This window comes from Anarrhichthys ocellatus, unplaced genomic scaffold (genome assembly GCF_004355925.1).
Source record: "Anarrhichthys ocellatus isolate YVR2014 unplaced genomic scaffold, GSC_Weel_1.0 scaffold37, whole genome shotgun sequence".
NCBI classification, from domain to species: domain Eukaryota; kingdom Metazoa; phylum Chordata; class Actinopteri; order Perciformes; family Anarhichadidae; genus Anarrhichthys; species Anarrhichthys ocellatus.
The window spans coordinates 2,340,206-2,362,632 of NW_022280067.1; the positions used below are offsets into that span (position 1 = coordinate 2,340,206).

Sequence of the window (22,427 nt, forward strand, 5' to 3'; positions counted from 1 at the left end):
TATCTGATCTTTTGTGCAGGTTTGTACAGAGGGTCGTTTGATACTGGAGTTTGCCTTTGATGATCTGATGAGGATCAAGACGTGGCACTTTACTATCCGGCAGTACCGAGAGCTCATCCCCCGCAGCATCCTGGCCATGCACGTGAGTGTGACATCATTAACACGCCCCCCCCCCCCCCCCCCCACCCCTTATTTATTTCTTTATTTTTAATCCTAAATAGGGGCTCTGCACTCTGCCAAAGACACTGTTTAGTACCTACTCATGAGCATATCAAATTTAAACGCCAACAAAGCAAGTTTGGAGGGATTTTTGCAAACCAATTTATTTGCAGACATCAAAGGCCACCGAGGATAAAAATATTTAAAAAAAGGCCCTTGTCTGAAAAGGGAGAGAGAGAAAAAAAAAATAACAAGGTCGAATGAATAATCTGCTTAATTCCACTAAGTGTAACACACATTTAGTCACTGGCGCCGTGGAGTGAAGCTGGCGCTCGCAGAAGGTCTTCTGTTTTCAAATGATTCAGAATTGAAGTTGTACAAAACGGCACAGCTGCTCTACAGAAAAATCATGGAATCTTTCTATAAATAGGCCTAAAGGAGGCCAGATCAAACATAGTGACAGGTGTTTGTATTATTTTGTCCACTCCATTCCTATCAATACGGCTAAATTACAGAAACTCCTCTCTGTATAAGAGCACCACAAAACGGCACAAAAATGAACATTATAACCTTCATGCAGGGAGGATTCGTTGCAGGACTGTTGAATTAGACTGCATTACCTTTAGCTAGCTGTACCTAATAAACTGGCAACTGAGTGTATATTCATTTTGGCGAGAATGTGACGACAACTTTACATGTTGGTCTCATGTCATAATAAGCGCCCGAGTCACTTTTACATTAAAGTCATGACAATGCAATATTGGTCAGCACATAGTTAAATACACAAAGAGAAATTAAATGTGTGTTTTATCCGCTTGATTAAGATCTTTGCAACATGTTTCCGCTGTATAATCTCCAACTGTCAAAGAAGATAAAGTCACTTTACTAAAACCACTTTGAATGAGCCAACTTTACTTTATTTGGGAGATTATTCTCATGTCATAAGACAGTCTATTTTAAATTTTTGTCTCGCAGTGAAAACGGGACAAAAACAAATCTTGTACAACCACAATAATTGGACCAGCTGTCTCCTTCCTGACATTTTCAGCTTTCAACTTAAAAGAATATCCAGCAAACCGCCCTCAGCTTGAGAGCGAAGAGAAATTCCCAACTTAAAGTCAGACTTCATAAACCAGGCAGCAGAGTTCGCTACCTAATAAATGAGGAAATTGATGAGAACGTTTATTGGGAGATTCAGTAGAAGATTGTGATAAACTTTCTTCCTTCATGTCATTAAACTTCTCAACTCACAGCTGTTTTACAGCAGCGATGAAGCCTCCTCTCTTTTACGTAAACGTCCTGCCATGTCTGGAAAAAAGCCTTATGCAATGCATTTTCTTTACTTGCAGTTCCTCACATTTGATTGATGATTAAAGCGAGATTCATTCCAAGTATTTTCCACTTACCCCCGTGGACCTAAAGGTGTGTATAAGAGGCAGCTTCGTCTTTATAGGCAGCTTCTTTTTTGGCCAAATCTTCATATGAATTTTTCCCTCGCCCATAAATTGGCCCCTCTGGGTATTCACACTAATTCCTGGAGAGTGGGATATTGTGGGCTTTTTTTTTTGTGGGTCCTGGCCAGCTGTTCGCTGATTTGTGCACCAGTGTGAGCTCAGCCTTTTGATCGTTGCCTGGACTAATGAAAGCAGATACGCACACATGGGAGTCAGAGCAGGAAAGTTGAAACTGCAGATAGCGGTGCAGATGTAGACACTGGGGAAGGCCCCGTTTTTTGATGAGATCTCAACTACAGTCGCTCAAGAGGAACTGTTTGGAAAAGAAATAAAGTTTGTTTCTTATTTTAGTCTTCAGAAGTGTATAAAGAAACAGCCTATATTTGATATTAGTATGATAGATGCTGGAGGTGTTTGCTCTGTGATGGAAATAGTATCAAGCTATTTATCTAACTGACGTAGAATCACACGAGCTGTAGAATAAGTTCAACAATCCTACGTACTGTAAAAAATGTAGCATATTTTAATTCAATTTAAAATGTACCCAAAGTGAATATTTCTGAGAAACATGAGATAAACAGGAAGTACTTTGTATGATGAGATGACAGAGTAGAGTTTATGTTGCAAATGTGCATATAATCATAATTTGCTTCATATATGTTTTTGAAATCGTACTTGCTAATTTTTATTCTTTAGCGGTAAAATACATGAACTGTGAAAGTGTAAAGTAGCAATAAAATGGAAATAGTGGTATAAAGTAGCTCCAAAGTCTACAGTCCTAGAGTCAATGTACTTACTTAACACATTACACATTGACAATAGTGAAGTACACACGGGTAAAACACTATGGAAGTTTCCCCTCGCGAACATCTGCTACACCCACCTCCATCCCACTCGTACAGTCTGCATACCGTCGAACAAACATAAGGTAGAGCAGACGAGTGGACTTCAAACAGTTGCATATCGATACATTTAAATTCATGACGATAACACATTTAGCAAATAATGCAGCATGGCAACGATTAGTTGTGAAGACACCACTAGCAGCAGTAATACAGCCGACCATCTAAAAAGAGACCTTAACACTTAAACAGTAAATGCACTGCACTGTTGTTTTTACAGTATATCCTTATGGTTAATAAATAGTAAGCCTGTTTGGAAGAAGTAGTCAGCAATACAATGATATTACATATAGTAGTATTATCAAGAAAATGTACTCAAAGTATTAAAAGTCAGTGTTTGTTTGCTGATAATCATCTCTTGTGTTTGTTATATATATTGTTTGATTATTAATACTGATGCATTAATGTGGTCGCAGCCTTTTATTGGCTCAAGCTAGAACATTTTAACGACACAATATAAAGTTGTGTACATTAAATCCCTAACAACGGGTCACGTTGTAAGATGGTCATATATTTTTGTATGTAAATAAATGTGGACTAAAGAGAGCTATATTTCCTTTTGAGATGTAGTTGAATAGAAGTATAGAGCATCATTAAACTCAACCTCAAAAATGTACTTAAATGTATTTATTCAGCGGAGCAGGCTCCTCTAACATTAGGTTTAATGTGCTGTAGAGCTCCTCCGCTGTTTAAACATCTTATTTGGACCAACGCCACACCTCTTGAATTCTGAATGTGTTTTCTTAGAGCGTGTTCTCAGTTGTTTGTCTGTGTTTGGCCTCTTGAACCGAGTGTCTGTCGTCCCCGGCCTGCACCATATGTGCCAGTATGTTAACCCGTGTTACTCCACCCATTGTTGTCACACGGCTGCACCGGTGCTGCCAAGACGGATTCCTGCACAGCGCGTTCAGACTAATTCTACTTGATGAGTCAAGTAATTCAGATTCTGATCCGCCGTCGGCCAAATAGTGCACACTAATTCAATTCCCCCGTCACTCACGTCGGTCTGCTGACGGTACAGAGGAACTCTTTTCGCTTCCCTCTTGACTTTCTCCACACTGAGATGCGACTGGAGATAGAATTATGCATTTTTCATGAGGCGGTGAAGGCGAGCGTGCTCACTGCTTCTCCTCAGTCTGGGCTGTGTTTTGCTCTGTCAATACCTACAGCTTTTTTATGATTTGACTGCTTATTGTTGGAGCGGCAGACGCGCTTAGTGAAAAGTCTTCTCCTCCTTTCTCAGATGTCATCCTGTAATTGCTATCTTGGCTTTGTTCTTATTTAAGATGCATTCTTTACTCCTACACATACTGTATATTCACGTGTTTTTTTCTATTTTGCAATCAATTTATGTATTCAGTGCTGATCTTCAGATTATATTCAAAGATAGTGGTCAGTTCTTAATCTTTTAGGTGAATGATGCAACTGTCAAGTGGACGTCATCAAGCTGCTGCTATTTTAGGCTTCACTAAAAAAACAATAAAAATGTTTTTATTAGTGACAATTTTTGGTCAGTTTTTTCATCAACCTAACATCATCAACACATTTTACCTGCTGCCCCAGACCCTGCATACATAAATACATACGTACATACATACATATACAGTATACATACATATATACATACATAAATACATACATACATATACATTATACATGCATATAAAGTATATATACATATATACATACATAAATACATACATACATATACATTATACATACATATAAAGTATATATACATATATACATACATAAATACATACATACATATGTGCATACATATATACATACATACATATGTAGATATATACATATACAGTATATATACATACATACGTACATGCATACATAGTATGTATGTGTGTGTGTGTGTATGTATGTATGTATGTATTACATACGTACACACAAACGTACATACATACATACGCACACATACATACATACACACACATACATAAATTTTGTATATATACACATGATCTAATAAGAATTTATACCAATGTAGTGGTAAGTAACAAACAATAAACAATACATACACACATACATATACGTACGTACGTACGTTTGACAACAGTGTGAAATGAAGGCCTGAAATACTTCCAGTCGGCTCCACGGCACCACTGCGATAACAATGTTAAGGAGTTGCATTTATGACTCGACGGTGTGAATGTGTCGAAATGTGCATTATCTGATGAATGCCAATTAGCCTAATTGCCTGTAGATAATTAGTTTATTCGTTGTCACTTGAATGCAAACATAACAAAAAAAGGATATACAAATATATGCTTATATATCTTATATATCTATTTGTTCTCATTTCTCCTCTGCGGACTTTAGGCACAAGACCCTCAGGTGCTGGAACAACTGTCCAAAAACATCACTCGCATGGGTTTGACCAACTTCACCCTCAACTACCTCAGGGTAAGGACTCTCTGTGTTTGTTTGTGTGTGTGTGCGTGTGTGAGTGTGTGTGTGTGTCTGACAATGTCAATGATTGTCATTCTGCTTTTGTTTTCATTCTTATCTCCTCACACTTTAATGCACACGGAGGAACAATTCATGTCCATTTTTAAATGAAGTTATTCATGTTGCTCATACTTTCTAAACTAACTCTCTTATACTGATCTGTCTAGACAGCATAAAGATGTCTTTACAATGTAGAATATTTATGTTTTGTCATATCTAATATGGCACGATTACATTGCCTGCACTGCAGTAAATCTGTAATGTTATATTTCAAATGTTGCATTAAATTATAGGTATATTCAGTGTTTGAATAAGATGTGCTTTTCTACATTCCCTTATTATTTCTTTAGTTTATTTAAGGTCATATCGTGACTGTAAATGTAAATATTTTCTCTCTGTCGTACTGGAAATGAAAGCTTATGCTGTTATTTATGTGCCGAACACGTTTTATGACTCTAAGGCATTTGAAACCAGAGTGTATAATTTCAAAAATGTGTGGCATCAAAACAAAAAAATATAAGCACTTATTTCTTCTTTACTCTCTGCATGTACATGCTTTTCCACCTGACCGCAGCAATGTAATTTACGGAAATAGGAAGTATAAGCCGGCTGAATACATTAGTGATTATTTCACAGGGTTTGTTTGTGTTTCTCGACGCCACAGTTGACTGACAGCTACGATTTCCAAATGGGAGAACAAGAGCGAGCGGGAGAGAGATGGGGAGAGAGAAGAATTAATTGGATACAGAAAATTAGCATAACATTAATGAACGCTCCCTGTTGAGACTCATAATTGTGAAATGGCGCGCGAATCAGGAAACGGCACCTCCGCTGCTTATATTAACTGAGTGAAGAAAGACACAGAGAGGGAGAGGAGGCAGGGAGGCTGTTTTTGTTGTCCTATAACAATGATTTTCTATACAGAAAGCAACTGTAATGCGGCTGAAGGGGGGAAAACACATAATTCAAGTATCTGTAATTACACACTAAAAGATTTGGCTTCGGCTCATTCTTTATTTCAGTGATTCAGATGGTCAGCGCAAAACCAAACATTGAAACAAGGATCATGCCTTGTGTTTTCTGCTCGCTGACCACATGCGTTTTATGGAGGTTGTTCGTGTTTAAATAGACCCGGCTTTGCGGCTAGTTTGTCGAAATGAAATATTTCAAATAAATCTGCTAAATTAGGAACTTTCCAAAGAACACAATGTGCTTTTAATTAAAAAACATTAACCTTTCTTCACTCAGTTAAATTCTTCACTCAGTTAATATAATTTAACCTTCTTTTGAGTATTTTTTTTTTCATTTCAGTAAAATTTAAAACACCATAAACTACAAAGATTATTTCACTAGTAGTCTAAAAGCAATAATGTTTAGCTTATTGAATTTGCATTTTAAGCGTGTGAGTTTTAAAGAGCATCAAGAAGAAAGAATTGAAGGTTACGTTACATATTCGGTGTTTCATAGAGACATCATTGTGTAATAAAGCAGTGGTTCCCAACCTTTTTGTGACCCTTAAAACAAATCAATATCCACTTGCAACCTCTCTCTGATTAATCGACTCCGTCACTTGGCTACTATTTTGAAGCCCGAGGAAATCAAACTTTTCACAAGAACAAAGACAAGATCACGGAAAAGTCTGACAAACGTTTTTTCCCGAAAAATATTCCCACAATGCCATTATGCCTAGTTCACACTACACGACTTTAGCCCAAATTTTCCGCTCGCAGACAGTTTGTACAGCTCCAAAAGCCCCAGATCAGAAGCAAATCCGCACTTGACTTGGCGCTCGCACTTCGGCGCTCGAGCTCTGCTGACGCATTCCAGATATCTCGCGTGCTAAACGTCTGGATCTGTCGGGTAGTCTGTTGGCGAGCTACAGCCAATGAGAGCACAGGACATCGGTTGAGGGGAAACCTGGCGGAGGGGTCGCCTCGCCTGTAGCCTAACTGTGTGGAAACAAGTGCGCCGACTACAACATCACACGTGTGTTTTCCGTGACTTAGTTTAAAGACCTCATCAGGGATTCCAGATGAAGAATCCTGTCTTGTGTGACCCTCTGTTTCCACAAAACCACAACGACTTCAAGACTCCCGATTAAAAGGTGGCAAGTGTGTACAGCGATCCTACCACTTTGAATGTGGTGCAGTGTGACCTCGGCTTTAGATTCATCTTGCGACCACTGTTATTCATCATATCACACACTTTGCAAAACCTATTTCCCCCTACTGTTATCGAAGGATGTCAAAGTAAAATACACCCTTTCCTCACATTAATCTGGCAATAATGTGTCCCTGGCCTTTCCCAGCATTTATCAGTCCTTCCGAAAGAGACTGACTGTTTCCTGGCAAAGGGGTTACAACCGGCCTTTCTCTCACTCTCACAAACACACTATCTTTCCTTTTTTTTTTTTCATTTGGAGTATTTAAGCCTTTCTATGTATCGGAGCTGCCGGCTTCCTACTATTGAGCCTGAAAATAGCCCTTGTTTTCAGGCTGAGAGCCAGGGCTTGTTGGCTGAGCCGAGGAGGGATATTACTGTGTCAGGAGGGAACTATCAGAGGAGAACATGGGATTAGTCTGCTACAGGGATGTTCACTTTACCTCGAGCTGCATGGCAGCAAAACACCGGTGTCCTAACACAGGGAGCCGACATTACTATGTTTATGTAGAGTAATTTGGAGTAAGCAGCCACGGTTGTTAGAATGCCTAGTTTGAAACCCAGGACTGGTGAACATCCCTGGTTTGAATATCCATCATGATAAAACATGTCTGCTTGGATTCCTGGTGTTGTCAGGTGATTTGTGTAAAAGCCTCCAAACACATAGTAGTAGGTAATATATACAGTACATGATACCTGCCCTTGTTTTCCCTTTTCACCTCCAAGTTGCTGTACAGTACGGCTGAAGACGACACGAGCATGTTGATTAGATTTGACTCCAGAAACGTAGGGGTGGTGGGATGCTGAAGGTCAGATGAGATCATGTGAGCATGCAGCGAATGATTAACAGTCCACTTTCTCTCAGTAACGACTGTCAAGTGCCCTTGAGCAAGTTAGTAAACCCACGTCTCCTTTCACTCTCGTAAATTTTGACCTTACATCACACTCTGAACGGGAAACGCTAACAGCGACCACATCGACTGCTTACCCTGGTTGGCCAAACCTCTGTTGCATCAGATTAATGACCTTTTATTATGTGAGATTCTAATATCTACTTCTTGTCCTTCTCTTCAACGTTGGTTTCCTTTCACCCATGACCTCGATCGTTTCCTAACCTTAAGTTAAAAAACAAAAGATGCTGCGGGAGTCAAGTGGATTTAATGGTCAAATTGTCAAAGATGGAGAAAAGTCAGGAACAACGGTTTTATCCGGTTAGAGGAAGAAGGCGGTTTGAGTGTATCTCAGTGCTGCTCTGCGATTGGTCCAGCAATAAAACAGCATTATAACCGTCCAATCACTGTCCTGTGGCTGCACCATCAAGCATTTGGATTAAAGAAGGGATGGCTGACCGATAATGTTATCCAGATGTTAACTAGATAAACTAAGCCTGATGTATTTAAGATGACAGGCTGACCCCTGGCTCCTCTCACTGCTGATCACCAGAGATTTACAGTTTTCTTCAGAGTGAATATTGTACCTTCAACTGGAGAATATTGTTTGTGTTTAGCGTGGGAACAAGCGACTGTTCTGTGTTTTCTCAGTGGGTGTGTTTTTGACGCATGACAAAGCTGCTCATATTAAAATGTACATGTTGCTCTCTCTATCTGTCTTCTCTCTAAAGCTCTTGACAATAAACCTGTTTTTTTAAAGGTATTTTATTAATAGTGTCTATAAAAGTAGATTTACGGAACAATTAATCACTCAAAGTCAGTCGGCGGGTGACCAATTGAGCAACAATCTCAGTGTTTATGTGCGTTGTTTTGCTTTACCTTGATAAGAGGCTGCATCCGTGGACAGCACACTGTTCTCTCATCACTGTGTTATACAAATCTGCTTTAATTGAACTTCCTGTTTTTCCCGTGGTGTCAGCAGTTGTGTGTCATCCTGGAGCCCATGCAGGAGCTCATGTCAAGGCACAAGACGTACAACCTCAGCCCCCGGGACTGTCTCAAGACATGCCTGTTCCAAAAATGGCAGAGAATGGTCGCCCCACCAGGTAACTACCTACTGTTGAAACACGTGTCTTTACTTTCCATACGCCTGTTTAAAGAAACGGATCAAGTCAAACCCAAAAATCTGGACGAGAATGAAAAGAGGTTTTCTGGTTTTCCCTCAAAGATTTTTTTTGTCCAAAACGGCATCAAATGACGACAGAAATAATTTGCATCTTGGAAAATGTTGCAGATCTATTTTTAAGCGTTAATCGTTTCCTCTACTGAGGTTACACTGACTTCTTTTACTTAAAAAAAAAAAAAAAGTTTTTTAATTCTGTACCATCACTCACTTTGTAGGAATAGGAATATATTTTCTCAGACCGTGTTTTTATTGCATCATTTATTTTTCCAAATTTGCCATTATATGTATTAATCCCTTAAATATGTTTTGCCTGTCAGGTGTGTGAAATTCATCGGAATTCAGGGCTGCCCCTTAAATCTCAACCTTGCCAATCTAAACAGGCCTCTCAGCTCTCTATGATTGATGTTTTAAGGGCGGTTTCTGAAAAGTACCAGACTTAAATTGGCTGTGCCGTCTTAAGCTGAAAAAAAAAAAAAAAAAAAAGAGTAAGCCGAGTTTTTTTTTTGGACACATCGGAGTGGCTGCAAATTACAGCAATGCTTAGCGAGGCGTGACGAGATGTCTTTAAAAACCAACACCAGTCAAAAAGCCTTTGACTCAGACCTGTGTAACTTTAATTAAGAGTGCCGGGTGTAATCAGACTTGTAGATCCAGCTCCCCGGCCAGCGGCTCCCCAGTGTCGACTTCGTCTTCAAAGAAAGAAGAAGGAAAAAAAACAGAGAGGGGGAAAAAAAACATGGAAAGCATTTTATGAATATAAAGTCTGAGGAGAAAAAAGAAGCTCTTGTATTGATGATTAATTATGTCTATGGAAAGAGAGCTGTGAGAACCTATATGGGTGCTGCAGGTTTATATCCTATATGGGATTAATGAGAAAGAGCTTAATGGGATAGTTTGGATTGATGTGTGATTGTATGATCTTCTTATCCATAGTCGGTGTAGTAACTACAGTTGGAGAAACAGACGAAAGCAATGCACTGCTGTGGACCTATTTTACACATCTGAAAAAATCAATCAGTTTAAGTGTACGCTATATTTAGAAGATTTCAACTCTTTACCTTGCCATCAGACGGTCCTTTCTGACGTCGTTTTCTATGCTCTCTTCAAAGCCACGAGACTCCATTGACAAAAACAGTAATTTTACCTTGCGGAACACGGGAGTTGCAGGTCTTACACTGCCTCATTTAGTTAGTTTGTCTGGGTTATTGTGTCACTTTGGTGAACCCTTTGAAATACCAAAGTCACACAATAACATAAACAAAGTAACAGATCGAGGCAGCGGCAGACCAGCAACTCCAGTGTTCTGTAAGGTAAAATGACTGTTTCTCTCAATGGAGTCTGGTGGTTTTGAAGAGAGCATAGATATCGGCTTCATCTGACGCCAAGGTAGAGCAGTGAAAATATAACGTGCACTTAAACTGATCTTGATTTTTATAGGTGTCTAAAATACGTTTACTGTACTACTGTAGGTAATACACTGACATTGTACCTTATGCAACCCCACAAAATCCAAACTATCCCTTTAATGTGTAATTTACTTTGATATAATATGCAGCTTTATCGTTCTATGTGGTTGGTTGGTTGGTTGGTTTGCAGTTTTTTGATCCACAAGTTGCTTCATGGTACCTTTTTAAATATTAGTTGGTGTAATGTTGTCTCAGAAGTCTGGCCTCCTCGCTGTGTTTTTCAGGACCATTTCAGCCCATCTGTCTGTATTTTCACATGAGGTTTGCTGGAATTGCGGTTTTGCGACGGGCTATTCCCCCTTTCCTGCAATTCTTCTCCAGCTGGGAAACTGGTTGGGATTTTGCCAGGAAGGAAGCCACCGGCGCATTTATGCTCTGATAAGTCCTTTTGGTGGAAATGGAAGTGATTTTAGTGCGTCACCAGTTCAGCATTGAAGGAAACCAGTCGGATAACAGAAATGATTGTCTCTGACAATAGGGACGCTTTTTTTTCGCAGACACGTCTGTCAAAGTCAGGAATCAACAGAGAAAAGATACTGATAAAAAAATCCCCTTATTGTTTTGCCTCTGATATATAGTTTCAGTTTGTTTGTATCATGAGTCGGTGGTTATTGTAACTGAATATGAAAGCATCTCCCTCGGTGTGATTAGTAAGAACCTCAAAGAACTATATCTCATTTTCAGTCGTCTGTTTGAAGATCACAGCAGTGTTTTCCTGTTCCCCTCGAGATTAAAGGGAATGATTTTCGAACAAATGTTGGCAGAATTTGCTAAATCTTGTATTCATAAATTATGCACTAACATGGATTATTTTGTAAATACTAGAAGCAACAAGATCTCTATTTAACCTGTGTACTGTATCTTTTTAATAATAATGATTTCACTTGTGATTTAATTGCACCTTCAGGAATTATTTATAACTCATAGTTGGAAAAAAAACATCTTTCATCTAAGCACGTTTCCCAGTGGTGTAAAGTAGCATCTGCATGGCATTGAAAGTTCAATTATTTCTCTTCCTCTTCTCTGTTGTCATCTCTGGTCTCATTCTGTCTGAAATTGTTTAAGAGATTGTCCAACCTCCTGAGTAGAATAAAACTAAGTTTGGCTCTGGTTACAGCTGGACACCCACAGAACTTCAAAACGGAAATATTTCCCACAAATAACAAAAAAGGTATCTTTTCTGTTGCACTGTCTGTAGTCTTTTAGGAAAGCTGGCATTTTAATTGCTCACCGGAATGCCCTGAAATACATTTTGTTGTGTGCAAGTTCATCTGCATGTTTCAAAATAGCACTAATACCTGTAATATAACAAACAGGTTGCATATGACAGATTAATGCATGTAAGAACATAATTCTCTGGCTTAAACGAAATGATTAGAACATAAACACACTCATGCTCAGCAAATGGAATCTATAGTATATTTGCACGTTCAGTAAAACAAACAGGAATGTGCTTTCTGCCTGAGAAGAGCAGTTTTAATCTGGCTCATGCTATTGAGGAGCGTCGCAATCGGTGCAGCGACGACATCATTAACAAATTTACATTACGTTGAGCATCGGGGTCCATTGTGGAGCATTTATGCAAATGAGACGGGTTCATTCTTACTAGTGCATGTCTTGGGAGTTGTCAACGCTCGTGCGGTTTCACCTCTGAAGAAAACAAAGCATGGATCAGTGTAGACTAGTCGCTCTTGTGTCTGTAACATGTATTTTCGTGTGTGTGTGTGCGTGTGCGTGTGCGTGCGTGCGTGCGTGCGTGCATGAATGTATATGAGCATTTTGCACAATTTTGTCTGCAGGCTTTTGTGCCTCCACATATGATGCCGTCCATCCGAGCCGCTCCACTCTGTGACCTAAAACACACATTCCACACACTACACACACCCCTACACCTTGTCTCCGTCTGTATGCTTTATGTTCTTGGCATTGCCTCTGTTTCTCTTTGCTGGTCGCGCCAAAGCTGAGCCTGCCCGACAGACAACCACGAAGAGGAGGAAACGGAAGAACTCGGCCAGCAGCGCCAACAGCGCCGGCACCACCGCCAGCAAGAAACGCAGCCCCGCCACCAACTTCAGCCTCTCCAGTCAGGTACCTGTAAGCATCAGCTCCACTCGGTTTGCCTCCTCTTTTTATATGACTCTACATGTATGTTTGCAGGTTTCCACACAGGCACGTAGTATTCCTAATGGTATTGCAGCTATTAGGTTTAATTTATTTGCATAAAAGAGAAAGAAAAAAAATCAAAAAAACACCAGGGAGGAGAGGGTAGAAAAGAAATTCAAATCTGTGCTGTGAGACAAAGAAACCTCGAGGGATTTGTGTGAAAACATGTTGCCAGAAAGACAAAGAGAAAATACATGAAACCTCATAAAGGGCGACACAAACGACATTAAACATCATCAAAGCAAAAAGTAGCACAAGAACAGCTAAATTCATAAACATCATGTAAAGAAGGTGAATAGAAGTGGCCCTTTGGTGCAGGTAGTGTCACATCACTAGCTCTCTATTAAGTTTTCTAACTCTTTCTTTCCAAGTACTCGACATGTACTTCTGAATATGTATGTTTAAAAAAAGACCCAGCTGACCCCGTTGCTTATCCAAGGGGCTGTAGCCTCGAGTTTTTTGTGTTTTTTAAAAGGTTTCTTTGAATTTGCACCAAATGGGAAAATGTGGGTGGGGAAAGTGACCCTCTCTCAGCCACCTCTGTTGAAAATGCCCTTGACCAAGACACTGAACTCAGTGAGCCCGGAGGAGTGTTACTGTAGTGCACCGAATAAACAATACAGTCTAATTAAACAAAAATGGGACTTTGGCAAAGACTCAAAAAGCTTCATATGGAGTTAAACTACAGCTACTTTCTTCCTTGGTCATTTAGCAGCAGCACCTGGTGAAAAGTTTCTGATGAATGTGTGGTGGTCAAAGTGAAAGATCTGTGAATCCCAGCTGCTCCAGTAGCACATCTTCACCTCCAGTGAAGATGTGGGGGCGAAATGAAGTCGTAAGAACTCAAGCTCGATCTCAGGGATTTTTGAAGCTGAATATTTGACGGTAAAAACCAATAAATAATATCAGCTCTCTGAGTTCTGATATTTTACTTTTGAGCAATAAACTGTACTCTTATTGTAAACAGCAACAGTAAATGTGAGATGGAGATTGAAGATTTTTTTTTAATAGTTCCTGTAAATGAAATAGATAGAAATGCAACACAATAACAAAATAATGGAGGATAAAATCAGTTGTGCAGCGTTTCAGAAGTGAAAATATGTTTAAAATGATTCGTGATTTTGATGTCGGAGACGATTTCGTTTTTTTCTCAAATTTCTCATTTTTTGACTTATCTATTGTTACCCACAAATGTAAAAACTTTTTAGATGAATTCTTTGTTTCAAATCGTATCTTTGTGCGTTCAGTTGTCGTATCAAGCGCTGAAAGTAAAGTTGTTTTGTTCCTTCTTTCTGAAAAAGTACTGAACACTTTTGTGATGGAATTGTTTCTAAAACGTCCTGCAGACACGGGACAGTGAAACCAGAATAGTTAAATTAGTTTAGGATCATCTTATTAGTGAACTATTTAACAGCGTTACCTCAGCAGTGGACTATGTGACTCCCCAACATCCAGTAGTTATCTTATTTATTCAGAAAAAGTAACCTGGATGAAGATAAGAAGCTTTAAAACCCATGTTTCTGTGACTCTGCATGCAGTGTTACAGCGTCTGATTTTGCTTCGTGTTTCCGTAACAGCCCACTTGACACAGTTCGAGGTTAAATAGCGTCTTAAACAGCTGAGTGTTGCACCACATGTCTGGCTCTCCCCTGGAGGATTTGATGCTGCTGTGTGTGTATTGTCTGCACGGACTCTAGTTTTCTTACCTTATTCCATACACTGCTCATTATACACTGTATTGTATTTACACTACGGCATCCAATTTACTATTCTGTTGCCACACTGGTGCGGCAATCTGCTGTTGTTGTTGTTTAATACAGGTCATTGCAGTTCAGCTAAAACTGTGCTGATACCAAACGGCGTTAAAGGGTTGCAGGTTGGCATCCATGTGTGTTCATCTTGTACACTGGATTAATTCTACTTAATGGGAAATTGAAGGGTGCTGATGCTTTTCTATACTCACAGCGTGTTCAGTGTTGCAACCCCGGCCCACCAGAAGACATGTTTATGTACTAGTAGTTTGTTTCTCCTGTTACATTTGGAAAGAAAGACAAAGTTCCTGCCTTGATAATGTTCTTCCTTTAACATCAGAGACCTCAGTGCTGTATGTTGTTAGTTTAAGGCTAATAAGTTATTTTAAGATCTGGGTTTCGGTTAAATGTCTTTGGTGCTGCCACTTTTTCCAATATTTAACCATTAATACATTATTTCCATAACTCAAACTAAGTGCCTAAACTTAACCAAAGAAATGTTTTTCATGCTTTAGTTGCTATAAGCAAATACAATATTGCAAGAAAAACAAATAAAATACATACTTTCTAGGAGATTGAATATAGGGACATTGTAGAAGTTGTAGAAGCTCTATTTGGGTGAATCATTTAAATACTGTGTGGACTTGTTTCTCCAGTTTCCAACCAGGTTGAGGTTGTTCATCTGCTCAATAATTAACGGTAGAAAACAACATTTTTTTTGGCTTTTTTGTTTTTTACTGTCTCTCACCGACACACAAGCATGCTGTACTGTCCCTCTATGTACCGTCTCGTGGTTAGCTGTCTCGTCATCTTTCCAGATTTGCTGCCCTCACCCTCCTCTCCTACCTCCTTCTCTCCGTCTCACACATTCATAATGTACATCTCTCACACACACACACACACACACACACACACACACACACAGTGTGTGCAATTGTTTTCTCCCTAGAAGGCAGTTTGGCTCTGTGCCAGCTCTCATTATCACCGATATCTGTATACAGCCCTCTTCACACCCCCCCCCCAGCCCCTTCCTCCGTCACATGCACACACTCTACTCCATCACTGACCCCCACCCTCCTTCCACCACCACCTTACACACACACACACACACACATCACCCATACCACTCATGCTGTGCATTCACACGCCTCTTAAAGACCGGCAGCGTGGCCGGTAACATGCCGGTTACATATGTTGCGCGGCTGCTGTCTTTGTCTGAGAAGTTGTTCGTTTGTGGCTGAGCTTAAGCCTACGTGAGCCCAATGACAATAAGGAGTGGACCCTCGCACAGGGGAAGGGGGGGGGGGTTTACCAGCGGCTGGAGGAGACAAGGTGCGGGGGGGGGGGGGAAGGGGGGGAGGATGTGTATGGGGGGGGGGGGGACCTCATAGAATGAGCAACACTGACCTCTATTGGCCTGATTTAGGTGTCGAAAAATGTGTTTCTCTAACCAAGCGGGCCTCTAGCAGCAGGTCTGTCCTGCTGTCAGTCAGTCAGTGTATTTCAAGCACATATTACAGACTGAACCCGTAGTTAACTGTCCAAACCCTGTTTGTTAAATTGGTAGATTGGGGATCTTTTGAGGGATACATTTACAAAGTTCTCCATTGAGCTAAGATGGAGTTGTTGTGCTCGTGTGGCACTATAGATGGTGATCTTGAATCACTATCCATAGGCACAGACAGTCTTATTTATGTTGCATAGTTGCCCCAAAACTTAAGAGTGTGTTCTTAGTAATTTTATTCAGATGGTGACAAAACTTTATTACTTAAGTTTTAAGTTAAGTTTTGTATTTGTTATTTAAGAGTGGTGGTATTCTATGTTTTTGTCATTGTCAACAAATCCTATAAAAATACCAAAAAACATTGATGTTTGTAACAAGTATTTGTCTGTTGTTGTCCACAAACTAGTAAAAACACAACGATGAACCTCACTGTTGCCCAGGGTAACATGTTCTTTCATTAACATGAACACACACGCTGTAGTTTATTTTGACTCAGTGCCACACACACCGATCTGTGCTCAAATACTCACAAGACAACCAAATATGTTTTAATCCGCCCCTGAAAATAGTCCACAACAAATGCACTTTTGACTCTATAACATTAGCTAAACACTTTATACGAAATCATTGATAATTGCTGCTTAATTGTCTTTTTAAAAAATGAATCCATGTAATTGTGAGCTTTTGTTTAGATTTATTCAAAAGGAACAAAAATGTGCTTGGAGCTGAGAGCCACAGTCATTTAGAGACAGACCACAATGTTCACCGGGTTTATACTTTAAAGTTGTATTTTGTTGTTAGCATGAAGTAAAAAGATAAATAAATAACAAACAAACCAACAATGATAACAATATTGAAACTGTAGATTCTGTCTGCATAAATACAGGACGAGAGGAACGACTAAACTTTAATAAAAACTTTTTAACATCTAATATCTTTGCTGCTTTAAGACCGTTTTGTTCCCTTTGTCGCTGCCATATTCCCGCCACTTCTTCTTTAAAGTCACACTTGTTGGAGGCTCGAGCAGCAAATATGTCCTCCGGGCTTCTCACTGCTGATCCCTATAAAAAAAGAAACGCTAATGACAGTTCAGTGAATGGAGGGAGCAGGGAGGCGTTCATGCGACATCCCATTCAAAGCGTCACCGCTTAGCTCGCGCTAAAGCTAACTCTTAACGAGATGAGTAGACGAGTTGACAGTATTAATTAGCTCACAATTAGCGCTCCCCAGTCTCAGACTAGCCACCAGCTGTTATCGTCTGAGGGATTTTTTAATTTTTTTTTGGCCCAAAATTGGCCAGAGGTAGGTTGACAGGCCTCCTCACAGGAACAGATGGTGAGTGCATGGCTTGTTAGCAATCAGCACGTTTTTAGCTAATGACTTAATTAGCTATGCAAATTGACAAATCAGTGTGGATATTGTCATTTAGTTGAAAAGCTCACCTAAATTAATTAGCCTGATTAAGGCATAGTGGGGTGTAGAAGTGGTCGCTAGGGGGGTTTTGGGGATGGCTTCGATAAATAAACTGCGTCTTGTACTTCATCTAAGGGGTGTTTGAAGTGTGCTAAGTTGTCTAGTTTTGTTTGTCTGTTTACATCAATGCTTGCGTGAAGTCATCATGTGTGTTTGTCTACGTGTGCAACCCCCTTGGTCAGTGTGTGAGCTTCATACACAGGGTTAATGGGTTAATCGTGCTTTTGTCTGTGTTTGAGTTCAGGTGTGTGATTGTACAGAGATCTGGGTTTGTGTGCCAGTGCACGTGCACGTTTGTTGTGCGCGTTAGGGAGGAGATGGCCGAGGAGAACGAGATCCCTCCGAGCCGGGCCGCGTTGACACACTTGGTCAGTGAAGCGTGCGCTCCATTTAACTGTACAGCTTCTTCCCAGGTTACGATGGGTGGCGGTGGGGCTCGCCAGCAGGGAGACGTTTACTCAAAGGGAGATGAGATGAGATTCAGCACACACACATACACACACAAACAAATACAGCCATTGATTCCGAGCTTATTGATCATTACACTCCAGTGATTATTTGTCAGCAGAAATTCATGAAGAGTTCATGAAGAGTTTGCTCCTGAAAACATGCATAAAACAAGCAAAACTCTCCTTCCAAAGTCTCATCACAAGAAGCACAGATAGCGCTGGATAATGGCTAAATCTCTCCCCTTCCCTTCCTTGACCCGCTGTGAGAGGGCCATCTCAGTGAAATATGTCTTACATGATGAGTATTGATTGGGGGGCGGGGAGCGCTGGGGGAATCCGCTTTCAGGTTTCATTCGCAGCGAGTGTTCGGACAGGGGTCGACCGTTGGGGATGGGTTCACTGGATACACCAACGTCGAAACACTCAACACAAACACACACACACACACACAGACAAAGTGTTTGGAAGCAGGGGGTTGTGTTTAAGCGGGGGAAGTACACACCTCCCATCTTAGGGGGGTTCGGGCGCTCCTCGCTCAGTTGGGTAACATAAAAACGTTGTAAACAAACAGAAATAGATCAGCAACTGTGGACACATTCGCTCCTGAATAACATTCTGGTCCAGTAAATTCATGACTTTGTTGTAGTTTTATCCCTCAGTTTTAAAAGGTGGTTGAATATTTATTTTTTATATGAGACAGAGGACATGCATATCAATTTATTTGAAGTAATGCAAATGTTGTAAGATCTTTTTTTTGTTGGATGTGCGTTCACTTGATATTCAGATGGTGATTTGGTCTCAGAATTAGATGAAACAGATATGCATTATTTTCTTCTCTGGTAATTTCTCTCTCACTTAAGCATATTCATTTTGAGTCTCCCCAAGGCTAAATATGGTCGGGCCTGCGCAAAACTGACAACACGTCACGGGTGCCCGTGTAAAAATGGATTATATTTGTGGAACCAGTTTTAAAGTTGAGTTAAAAATGAAAAACTAATAAGATAAACTGAAAGGGTCTTTAGCAATGAAAGAAACAAGCAAATTAATTTAGAAGATAAAAGGGGTAAATGTTTTCTGTTTTGAGAATGTACACTGTCTGTGAAACACAGTCAAAACCCCAGTGGACAAACTAAAATGGAATGGTGGTCTTGAAAAAAGTGAGGTTTCATGGCTCTTGAGATACACAACATTGACCTGATTGTATGTTATTGAAAACATTCAAATAGCGGAAGTAGGTGAATAAAAAGTGTAACAAAAAAAGGGACGCAGTTTGAACACAACGTGACCTTTTTTTAAAAAGTGTGCACCAACGTTCAAGAACATCTGTGGTTTCCTCTCCTCTTCTTCAGTCTGTAAACTTGCTCTCCGTGTCTCTGCCTTCCTCCAGGACGTGATGGTGGTCGGCGAGCCGACCCTGATGGGCGGCGAGTTCGGGGACGAGGATGAGCGTCTGATCACCCGTCTGGAGAACACGCAGTACGACGCCACCAACGGCCTGGACGACGAGGACGACTTCAACAGCTCCCCGGCTCTGGGCAACAGCGCTCCCTGGAGCAGCAAACCCCCCGGCGCCCAGGACAGCAAGCCCGAGAGCACGGCGCCCCAGCCCTCGCAGTAAAAGAAGAAGAAGAAGAAGAAGAAGAGCAAAACAACAGATCCTTGACTCCATGTGGACTGGACTTTTTAACCTCTCCCTTTCCCCCCTGAGGGCAGTGCTTCTACGCCTCATAAACATTGTACTGAATCAGAATCTGCAAACTCACCACTGGCATGTCCAGCCAAAAATATTCTGGGTATTTTCTTCTTCTCTGGATCACTGCAACATCTCGGAGAACAATGGCATATAAGTTGTATGCAACTGTAATTTAAAAATACCAAGGCGGAGGCTTTTTTTTTTTTTCTTTTCTTCCAGTGGAAAATTGCAGATCAAATTCTCCCTCAGATACAAAGCTCTCGTCTGGTGGAATAATACAGCTGACAGTAGACAGAGGGGAGAAGAGAAGAAGAATGAAAACAACAAACAAAATAGCGAGCTCACCGGTGAGAAGGCAAGGTGTTTTTTTGTCTTTTTTTTAAACAGACCCGATGGAAGAATCTAACCACGTTGGAGACAAATGAAACATTGTTTGAGAAAATTGCATTTTTATTGGAAATTCAGTCGGCTGTTGGTTTGTTTCTGCTGTTGCTGTTTATTTCCATTTCCAATTAAGAGGAAATAAAAGTTGTCTACCGATATGGACTCCTATTCAAACGAGGGAAAATCGTGTACTAGGATTGTTTTTTCCACATTACTGCGGTCGTCACAGATTGTGATTTCATGCAAACCAGTTTGATTGTGTTCGTAGTCTATTGGTATTTTGCTTCTCTCAGAATCTTTTGCAGTCACGTTGTAATTTTGCGCCTATCAGTATGTGAACTTTGCCGACACGCATTGATGCATTATTGTTGATTTTTATTTCAATTTTTTCCCTCCTCGGAAATTGGACTTCTCTCCCTTTAACGACCTACTCCCAAACTGATACTAAAGCCTTTTCCTGCATGATTTTATAGGATTTTTATTTTGTTTGGTATATGTACTTTAAAAAAACACAAAAAAACACACACACACACATCAGTCTGATTTTGCTTTTGGGGTCATCAGTTTGGGAACACTGTTACAAGGTTTGTAGCTCTGTAAATAGAGGTGGAATCTGTTTTGTCCACTGTAAATCAGCCACTGAAACCAGTTTGAATATGGCAGCTGTTTTGTTTTGTACAGGAGGATCAGATTTCTGTCGGGTGGTTTGGATGGACGCTGGTTTGCTTCGGTCGAGACCCAAACTGTTTCCTGACCTCTTGAGCTAGTGCAGAACCAAAGCCACAAAGTTAACACTCACAAAGTCCTATTTCTTGAATATTGTGTGACATAAGAAGAAAACAATTTTACATTTTAAAAGCAACGCACAGATTAAATCCCATCCACCCCACAGAAATAGTTTGACGTCCCTGTATATGTGCTATTCTTTAATCTTTAATTGAATTGATAATATATCCCTGATCTCTTTTGTTGGACTTTTGTTTGAAAACGAGCAAAAAGACAGCAACATGTGTCTTTATACAATTGGATCTTATGGGTATTTATTTGTGCATTTGTAAGGAAGCTAACACATTTCTAAATATGTTTGAGCCTAGTATTATTAGACACCATTTGTACATTATATAGCAGAGGTGTTCAGTGTCATATCTGATGTCTGGTATGTATGCTTTACCATTATGTGTGCCAATAAACCGTGCTTACAAAGGAGTTGAATTTGATTTGGTTACATGCATCGTGTGTGCAGTTGGCATCTGTTTATTGATTCACTTTATTCACTGTTAACTGTGATTAGTCTGATAAATCATTGGAAAGTTCATTCTCCCCAAAGTCCATTCAGTCACACAACTAATGTCATTTTGTCTCGTCCAACATGACCGAAATGTTCGTAGTTTGAACATAAGTGGACATCTCCAGACCTATTGAGGAAGAAAGTGTAGAGCAATCGAGAGCTCCTGAACAGCTGCTACGTGGATGAATGGGATTGATGAGACAGTTCAAAAATGGTGGATTTGACTGATCTTTTTGGAAAAGACAAACATCTAACACTTCAAGAAACCACATATTCTATACTGAAATTGTTGTTTTGTGCTATATTGTTCTTGTTCCTGGTTATAAAAGGATTCAGTGATCCAACCGAAACATCACGCGTTGGCGTTTGTCTCTCAAAAATTAAGGCTTTCCAGAGCAGCCATTTTCTGCTGATATTTAATGATCATCTTCGGTGAAATTAATTGTAAAAGAAACCAATTTTCAAACTTCACTAACTGGTTTCCTTTCCTTTCCATGTGCTCAAAAATTCGCTTTTGATGAAACATCTTCACCACAGGTTCATGCTCCTTCTGCCCTGCTCATTGGAGGTTATTAAAAAGTACTGGAAAATGTAGTCAATCACTAAATATCTAAATAAGTCCTGGAATGTGATGAAGATGTGAAAATGATATCTTGTGGTGAATCTGGGAATAGATTTCTTTCTTTTCTTTAATGTGTAGCAGCCTTCAGTATATAAATACATCACAGTTATGTCCTTAAGTGTCCTGTAGTGGGACACTAACTTTAAACAACAGCATTGGATAACAAAATGCTATTGGCCCAAAATCAATAGGTGGGTTGTATTAGAGTTTCTTCTTGTCTACAAGGATATCGAACAATAAAACATTTAAGATAAAGGTATATTCTGAAAGATCTAACCTGGATTTGATCAATCATCCTTTTATCCATCCCTCATCTGCTAACCTGAGTTATCTGAATAATTCTGCTCAGGAAAACAAATGTATGAACTAGTCTGCAAAGTTCTCCAGATAACTCGGTATAGGATCAGGCCTAGGTAC

General features: G+C 40.0%; 1 protein-coding gene across 7 annotated transcripts in view; it reads left to right on the forward strand.

The window, feature by feature from the left end:
• ldb2a (LIM domain binding 2a) overlaps nucleotides 1–21,306 on the forward strand; it is an 89,547-nt gene extending 68,241 nt beyond the window's left edge. Inside the window, exons 4-9 of one of the 7 annotated variants that reach the window (XM_031867017.1) lie at nucleotides 20–142; nucleotides 4,853–4,936; nucleotides 9,011–9,137; nucleotides 11,801–11,854; nucleotides 12,629–12,777; nucleotides 19,411–21,306. In XM_031867017.1, coding sequence (XP_031722877.1) covers nucleotides 20–142; nucleotides 4,853–4,936; nucleotides 9,011–9,137; nucleotides 11,801–11,854; nucleotides 12,629–12,777; nucleotides 19,411–19,641 — 768 coding nt within the window. In that variant the 3' untranslated portion in view covers nucleotides 19,642–21,306. The remainder of the gene's footprint in view (nucleotides 1–19; nucleotides 143–4,852; nucleotides 4,937–9,010; nucleotides 9,138–11,800; nucleotides 11,855–12,628; nucleotides 12,778–19,410) is intronic. The other 6 variants (XM_031867020.1, XM_031867019.1, XM_031867018.1 and 3 more) reach the window with 6 other exon arrangements.
• Nucleotides 21,307–22,427: the final 1,121 nt, after the last annotated feature.